The sequence below is a fragment of the Camarhynchus parvulus genome, chromosome 2 (genome assembly GCF_901933205.1).
Source record: "Camarhynchus parvulus chromosome 2, STF_HiC, whole genome shotgun sequence".
Classification (NCBI taxonomy): Eukaryota; Metazoa; Chordata; class Aves; order Passeriformes; family Thraupidae; genus Camarhynchus; species Camarhynchus parvulus.
The window spans coordinates 99,033,248-99,041,906 of record NC_044572.1 but is presented as its reverse complement, the minus strand read 5'-3'; the positions used below and the strand labels follow the sequence as shown (position 1 = coordinate 99,041,906).

General features: G+C 40.0%; 1 protein-coding gene across 2 annotated transcripts in view; it reads right to left on the bottom strand.

Annotated features, from left to right (window-relative positions):
* Positions 1-2,132: 2,132 nt before the first annotated feature.
* Positions 2,133-8,659, bottom strand: part of PTPN2 (protein tyrosine phosphatase non-receptor type 2) — a 30,123-nt gene continuing 23,596 nt past the window's right edge. Inside the window, exons 9-10 of one of the 2 annotated variants that reach the window (XM_030971558.1) lie at positions 7,046-7,147; positions 2,133-2,496 (exon numbers count right to left, since the gene is read on the bottom strand). In XM_030971558.1, the coding sequence (XP_030827418.1) occupies positions 2,475-2,496; positions 7,046-7,147 (124 nt within the window). In that variant the 3' untranslated portion in view covers positions 2,133-2,474. Of the gene's footprint in view, positions 2,497-3,171; positions 7,148-8,659 lie in introns of those variants that run through there. The other variant, XM_030971557.1, reaches the window with a different exon arrangement.

Genomic DNA, 8,659 nt, shown 5'->3' with positions numbered 1-8,659 from the left:
TTCACAGTGTTTTTCTTAAGTGAGCTAAAGATGTTCACTGCCTCCTCAAGATGCATGGCCGAGCGAAACCTCGAGAAGGGAAGAGGAGAACACTGGGAGTACTTTCTGAAAGAGCAAATCTTCAGGGCTTTCCTGTTCCCTGTGAAGAAGGTAGAGGGCACTTGGATCCTTTTGGGAGGAACAAAGATGCAGCTTCTCCAAGGCCGGCAGTTTGGCAGGCAGCGCTGCTCTTGGCCCCGAGCCACTCCTGCCTCCAGTGCCCGGGACAGCCCAGCACAGCCCAGCACAGCCCTGCACGCACCAAAACCTTCCTGCAGGACTAAGGCTGCACCTTTGCCGTGCTAGTCAGATCACCAGCAAAAATAAAAACACCTCTGCAGCACTGCCCTTGATCATGGAGATAAGAAATGGCAGTCAGTAAATCACAGCTTCTTCATTTAGAAAGAAATGCCTTTCACAGGTCTGATCATTTTAAAGCCATTTCTTTAAAGGCTACAATTACACACTCACTTGGTCCTTTCTCTCCCCTTCCTTCACCTTTTCAAATACGCTTTCTCAACAGTTGTCAAGAATTAGGGCCTGAATTAGAAATAACCAAGAATTAGAAATAACCAAACAAGTATAGAGGTCAGAAAGCAAAACAGCATTCAACCAAACACAACAAAGCCCTGGTTTTGGAACTAGCCTATCTTGATCTCCTTTGCCAGTGCATCAAGTTGGCTGACGTCAACTTTATTCCAGCATCTCAGTAGTTGAAAACCATTTAAAAACTAAGGGCAATCAGCATTTTATTGGGATATTCAGCTGTTTATGCCCCACAAGATAAACTAGTTGCATCTGATAGCAGCAGGTAGAATAAGGCAGCACTTGCACACTGCCAGTAGTCATGCACTGCGTGCTTCCTCACAACTCCAAGAGGGGGAAAATAATTAAAACCTAAACCATAGCTAAAGGTAAAAGGCATGAACAGCTGAAAGCCTTATCCAAAGATGTCCCAAGTGGTATAAACAGGCCCTGTTCCTGTAATCAACAATAGCAGGGTTTGTTGCAGTGGTTTTGGCAGAGCTTAATCTCTTGCTATAAACACTCCTGGTTTCACAGCTGCACCAACTTGAAAATGAAAACTGAATCAAGTCACAATGTTGTTTTCTCCTCCAGCATAGGCTCAGAACAATGGTAATCATATAAAGAAAAAAAATTTGGCCAAACAGACTGGAAATTTAGACTATTACAGGATGGTGTCAAATGTGTCTTCAGCTCAAGTAATAGCATTAAGTACTCCCCTGCTTCAGCTTCCCCTTCAAGTTCAACACAACTCTGAATATCACTGCTTTCATGAACAGCCCTCAAGACCAAGTTCTGATAAGATTTCAGGCTCCTACCATGTAAAACCCCACCACATGCCTGTTTAGACAGTCATAGTAAATATATGGTTTTGTGAGTTAAGGTTTATCCAAAACCATCACAGAACAAGTGCAGAATTGAGATCAGCTCTGTTACAGAAGGCACAGGGCTGGAAACCCTGCTGACCTTGTTGAAAGAACTCCTTTAAGCAGCACTCTGGCTTACTGATTTTCAATCCATCCTGACTATGTCAAGGAGAAGGCTGACAGAAGGTGGGAGATGTGAGGAAAATACTGTACATAGAACACATGGCCATGGCACAATCCAAAACCTGTTTAATTACAGATACCATTGACTTTTGTGCACTTCGTTTTTGTTCCTCAGCTCCCATTAACTACACAGGACTCTGGGTCAAGAAAGGTCAGGTTCAACCTCTTTCTTCCCTTTAAAGCTATCACCAACAGAACACTTTCCCGTCACAAAGTTACTCCGAACATTTTGTGCGTATTTTATAGCAAACATAAAAAGAATTACCAAACCAACTGGTCAGATTATTAAAATAATATTCTTAGTGGTGTATTACAAAAGAAATGTACAAGAGTTCCTCCTAAATCAAACTACAATACTTAGCATTAATGAAAATACTTGCAAAAAGCACACTCTAATAATTTTGCCATTTTCCAGTTAAGACAGGTATCAGGAAACCTTTAAGGCAAAACCCTTCTTTTTCCACAACACACGCTCTTAACAGGTTCTCCCTAACATAACGCGCACACAACAGCACATCATCAATTTAAAAAAATATTTAATGCTGCCAAAAAGTATAAAAATACAATAAGAATGGCAGTACAAAACAAAATACTTCCTAATTTAATTCTTTTACATCTTTCTACATTAATACAGGCATTATAAAAACACAAGATGGCAAATTATTTCGTTTTGCAAAGTAGCACACGCTGCTGGTGGTCTTCATCCCCTCGGTGCAGTTTACGCTGTAAACAGATAACTGAGGTCCTCTTGGTACTTAACAGACCTCACTTTTTGTTCCCGAAGAGGGGGGGGTCATGTCTTGCTTTGCATGTCAATAATTTGCAGTTTATAGCTGCAGAATATTCCCAAGTCTCGAAGGCTTAGGTGTCAGTCAGTCTCGGCCTGCGACATACAACCAAAAGAAAGTCACCGATTCAGTACAGAGTACGGGGATAAAAAACAACAAGAAAAAAAAAGAGCTAAGAACTGACAGTAGGTTTGCAGCTCACTGTCAACACCAAACAGCTTCTCATGAGTTCCCTGGAGCAACTACTCCCTCTGAGCAAGTACTCTTGGAAAGCCGTTGCTTTTCCAGAAGGTATTTCCACGTTACAGTGTAAGGCACATCCCTGCTGGAGAGCTTCAAGTACAGGTCTCAGTCCAGCAAACCACTTCCTCACACATGTAACCACAAGCACTGCAGAGGTCTCCTTGGGCCTCAGAGGGACTATGGCAGGCTGCATCTCAAAACACATCACCTCCCACAGCTTTGGAGGCCAATCGTGCTACAGCGGCTCAAAAGTAACTATTTCTAGGCATAGATTTCCTGTAGTGAGAAAAACACCCCAACACTGGACATTTTGTTTTTAGGCAAGGGAAGGCTCTACTCCGAATCTACAGAAAGAGACTTTGGTGTTCACAGCACCACACACCCGAGCTACTACAAGTAAAATGCATTTGAGTTCTGCAAGCACTACACTGATTCATAAAGCAGCTTTCCTCCACCAGGTATGACACATTGAGAGAGGGCTTCCAAGTATTTATCCTTCCAATTAAATAAAGACTCAGACAGAGATGCAATTTTGAACACGTTTATTTTTTGTACATAAAAATGAAAGACTGACTTAAAACTTTGGGGGCAAACAAAAAGGCCCAGGAAGACTACTGTATGTCACGTCACCTTTGCAAATACCGTCCTCTAGCTTAAGCCACTTGGCCCTGCAGAAGACTTCCTCTTTTGTCATTGTTAATTTAGTTTCTCGTGCAGTCCTCAAGTGTCTCAGGTTTTACTATAATGCCAAACAGCAAACTAAATAATTTGGTTTACATTCATTAAACATAAAGCTAACCAGGCTTTTTAATCGCCTGCATGATCCAGTCACACATATATGCATACACATTTACGCCTCTTCCCTTTTCAGGGGGACATAAACTGATGTCAGTAAACCATATTACTCGAGGTTTAACAGAATAAGCCACATTTCACTGGCAACATCTCACTTCCATAACAAATCCAGAGGTTTTTTTTCCAAATTGCTATTTCACACTGAATTAAATTATTTTACTTAATACATTTCAAAGAAAATACAGATGTACCGTCACTAAGGGGACTGTCCCTGCACCAAGAACACAAACAGGAAACCTAGAAACCTAGAGGATTAATTCCAATCTTGCAAACCCCTTGCACTGGAGGTCCAAATGTTTGCTAGGTATTTCTTTATGAAAACGTGCGTGATTTGTACACAAGTGTTCATCTGAGAGCCAAATGTTTAATCAGAGATGCCCACTATGCATCAAATATTTTGACTGATGCATTTCCAGAGAAGAGGAGGAAAACCAACACCAACCAAACCAAAAGCAATTTGGAATCGAGCCCAACTACATTTTAGAAGTAGCGTGGGACCAGGCAGCAGTTTGCCAGAACTCAGGCATGGGGAGAGAAAAGGGGTCAGAAGGCATGTCCTTCAATTTCACCCTTTAAGCATTTCCTATGATAGAGATGACTGGGATTGACAGTTCTTCATTTTGGCCCAAATTTGTTCCTATTTAACATCCAAGCTGTGCAAAAATGCTGCAAATTTAAAGCCTCCAGAATAACAAAGGGCTTAGTGTGCATCAAGGAAAACAATCCTCTAGATTTTGGGTTTTAAGGATTAGTGATGGACCAGAAAGAAGATTTTTATCCAAATTATTTCCTGGAATGTAAAAAGAAACCAATCATTTGATTTTTCTTCCTATTCTCAGACTACCATAAACAATTCACTGTTCAAAAGTTTTGTCCAAGGCTTGTACTGGTTCATCCTCCTTAAATTATTAACATTTAAGACTCCCAAGGTACTTGCAATCACAGAACCCAACTTTTACAGAACAACTGCTGAATGTGCAAGTCCTGCTTTATTGCATCAAGAAGGTAACAGAGTATGAGGTGATCTGAATTGGCTGCCCCCTGCCCTGCCCCACCCTGAACTGAGGAATGCTTACTCAGGATCAAGAAAACTGAAAAGCCAGAATTTAGAAGATGGAATCAGGAAAAAAAAAATCAAGCGACAACTTGACAAGCTGCAGTTAGAGCTCAGTGCCTGTAGGATACTGGTAGCCCAGGAAATCCTCCTCATGCCAAAAGAAGGGCAATAAATAACAGTGTGGTATCAGTCCAAGTTTTGCCTGCACTTTTTCCTTAGCTGCTTTTAAGTATCTAGAATAAAATCTGGAATATTTCTGTTACAAAAGCATTTAAATTACATTCCATGTATTTTTCCATAACCAAAATATCTTTATAAGGCACATACATTTACACCTACTATCAGTTACAGCTGATACTGAAAAACCTATTCTCAATTTAAAGGAAAAAAAAATCTTTTGACAGTCTTCTTGCTGGCTAAAAGTTACTGTGATTGTAAAAATTGTGAAATGTCTTAAAATACATGAGCTGCCTGCCTGTGCTATGTCCCAGCAGTTAGCTGTCCCAGCAGTCATTCTGCTATTTGAGCTGCACAGTTGGTCAGCAATGCCATGGAACAAACTGTCTTGTTCTACTGACGCACAACTTCCCAAATCCAGTGCTCCACAAAACTACATTTGTTTTGCTCATCTGGACCCTTCAGCATTTGTTTACTATACAAACAGCGTGGTCCAGAATAATATTAGCTATTGTGAAATGAGAATTTTAAAGAGTAAACTGTACTTAGCTTGGTGTAGTAAATGTCAGAGGAATTGGACCCCATGCCTCGTATGTGACTACCAAGTCTGGACGTAGAAAGCTTTGAAGTCAATTCCTTTGAATAAGGAACAAATAATCATCCAGCTCTTTTGAGTATTTTTAAGCAATAAATCCAAGAAGTGCTTTACAAAATGGAGGAGGGGAGTGGAAGAAAACCCCCAGGACCCCACACCCAACATAAAACAACCAAGCTTAGAAAACGGAAGGCGAAAACTTAACTTCTCTGAAGTTACCCAACAAGGCAATGCTTGAATAAATAAAACTCCCATTTCAAAGTACAATCCAATCCTACAAATTACTAAATCCTAGCTTTAACAACAAGCTACATTCAGCCATATACCATCTCTGTATTCAAAGGTAATTTAAAGGGCAGAAAGTGGTTTGTGTTGGATTACTATTTAGGAAGTGTTACTACTCAAGTAATGGAAAGGGAGTGCTCAATAATTTTAAAGGGGCTGTAGCACAGATACTCCCAAAATATTAGTCCTTAAAGTGTTTTACTAGCACATCTAAAACAGTGCTGGGAAACCTGAAAAGCAGTTCTAGACTTTCTGAAACTACTAAAGTGGCTCATACAACTGAAAACACTGGGTATGGCAGAACACTACCAACATTTCTTTTCTATTAGAGCCACCCTTGGAAGTTCAACTACCATTTCCTTTGATGTGTTTCCTACAACTATTACTGGTGAATTAATTTTATTCGTTCTAGCAATTAAAATCTATAGACACACAAAACATTATGTTTTACATTTAATGGAATGTCAGAACTTGAACAATGTTGGCCTTCAAACAATAGCTGAAGTCTGAATACATTAATCAACAGTATGACTTTCAGTGGGGGCTAAATTCTCAAAAGCCTTAAAAAAAATTCCAAGTCTTAAATAATGAAAACTACAAAAAATAAATAAGGAATGCAAATTAACAGAGTAGAAATTGGCAAGTGCTTCATCAGACCCCTAGCTGCTCATTTCAAACTGGAGAGTCAAATGTGGGGAATGGTTGCACTATTCTTTTCATGCACAAATTATAATTACATTTCGTTTCAAAATGAAATTCTTTTGGTCAGAAATTTGTACAAACTGAGCTTTTAAAAGTACAGTGAACTACAAAAAGATTAAATATGCAATTATAAAATATATTTATCCTAGGTCGTAAGAATATAAAATGTTTATGTTCATGTCACTAGTACATTACACAGTACACATATTTAAGGATAACTTCTTTGCATTAATAATGTAAATGATACAACACTGTTTATTGCTTATGTCAGGCATGTAAATTTAAATCCAGATAGCCTTCAGTAGCTAAACCTCCATGGTTCAGCATTTGTTCAAGATCTGGTAGAACACCGTTTTAAAAAGTGTATAAACAGTTGCAGCAAGTTTGTACCTGCTCATATTAAACAAAAATCATCAATTCTGTGGGGGGCAGCGGTTCATTTTTCTAAGTACCTGCAGTGGAAAGTCCTGAGATGTCAACATGAGATCAAGTTTACATCACTTCTCTATTGTCTGTAACAGTCTGTACCCATTCCAGGAATAAGGAGTTTATGCTTAAAATCCCACCCCTACTCATTACCTTCCAGCAAAATCAGCTGTTGGAGCAGCCACACTTACTGTTCACTTACAAGGAATGTTCTTGAAAATACATTTTCCAGCAAAAATAAGCACCAACTAAAAACAGTGTACCAAACCCAATCTTAGTGAGAATAGGTTTCCAGTATAACCACCTTTTTCTTTTTCTTTCAGTCTCATTTAGCTTCTGCTTCATCTGCTGCAGCTTCTGTGCTGTTTGCGCTCTTCTATCCTCCCGCAGTCGTTTTCGGACAGAACTTAAAAGGAAAAAAAGGTGACTCTTACACTGAAGAACAGGAAAAAAGGCTATTATAATATTAAAACAAACCTCTTTCCAACACTCCCAATAGTTAACCCAGCAGCAGCATATAGCAGCGGTATAAAAAATCCAAACCAAGCAATCTTTTATTATTTTTAACCACCTTGTAGAGAGTTTCAGATAGCGAAGCCCCACAAATAAGTACATGACAGACGTAAAGATGTATGTGGTACTTCATCTACGAGTCTGACAGAGAACAGAATTAGTTAAATTATCTGAGCTGAGTCTTTCACCCCTGTCTGTGCCCCATTTGGTGACTGAGATGTTTTGTGTGGAGGCTGCCTTTATATGCAGTGCCAGGTACCACGTGCAAGTGTCCCAGTATTTACACGGGTGCCTCCACTGCAGAGTTCACAGCAGCCTCAATGATACACTGACTCCAACCCCTACTCACAGCTGCATGCAGTATTAAGGGTACTCATCTCAGGATGCAAACCAGATCCTGATACAGGACACACCATAAACCGAGTTCTGTGCGTTACACTAGCAGGACAACCTTGTAATTTGTGTCTCCAAAAGTGCCCTCGAAATCTCTAAGACAGCATAACTGACACAAAAACCAACTTTGATTGACTTCTAACACACAACCCCATAGCCTCACCCCTTCTTGTGAGGGGCTCCTTCAAACAACTACAGAATTGCTGTCATTCTCTCTCAAAACACTCATGAAGACACAGGAAGAAACTCATGGGGGCATTTATTTAGCTGTTTTTATAAGAGCTGTTATATTAGCTGTTATTATAACAGCATTAACTGTTATTTTGCAATTCCAGCCTATCTACGCTGAACTGCTGTGTCTCATCTCAGGCTGCAGCCCTTTGGGACACACCCTGCCTCCTTCTGTGCACCACATGGCTCAGCTTAGCACAGCCCTGGCCCAGTTTCTGGCCATGGATCAACATGTGGCAACCCACATGTGGAAAGGCCCAAGTGACACCGTGCCTCCCAGCTGAGGCATCAACACTCCTGAGGGAAAGGCAAATTCACCTGACACGGCTAAACCACAGGAACCTACTCACAGCAGGCAGATTTAACATGAACAGAGGGTAATACATGGCTCCAGAGATACAATTTCAACCACGACACAGAAAGTGGTATGTGATAAAACCTTTGTGTTTCTGAGGAACCATGTAATTTTTGAAACATAGGTCAGCATTGTATTTAAAAATCAGTATGAAATACTGGACAATTTTAGGACCTCATTCACACTTCACAATGGAGTTCACTGAATCTGTTAAGAAAATGCTTTCAAAGTGTGAGGTCTAGCTGCTTCAGTTAGAGACACTTGCTTTTCTTCTCTTGACTTCTGAATAATAAAACCAAACCACTAGGAATCATTGAGGTGGTATTTTTAAAATCATTAAATAAGACAGTCAAATACTGCCTGTTCTCCCTTGCTACTGCAGGAAGATCTTGAATGTTTTTACAATAAGCAAAGCAGCCCAATAAT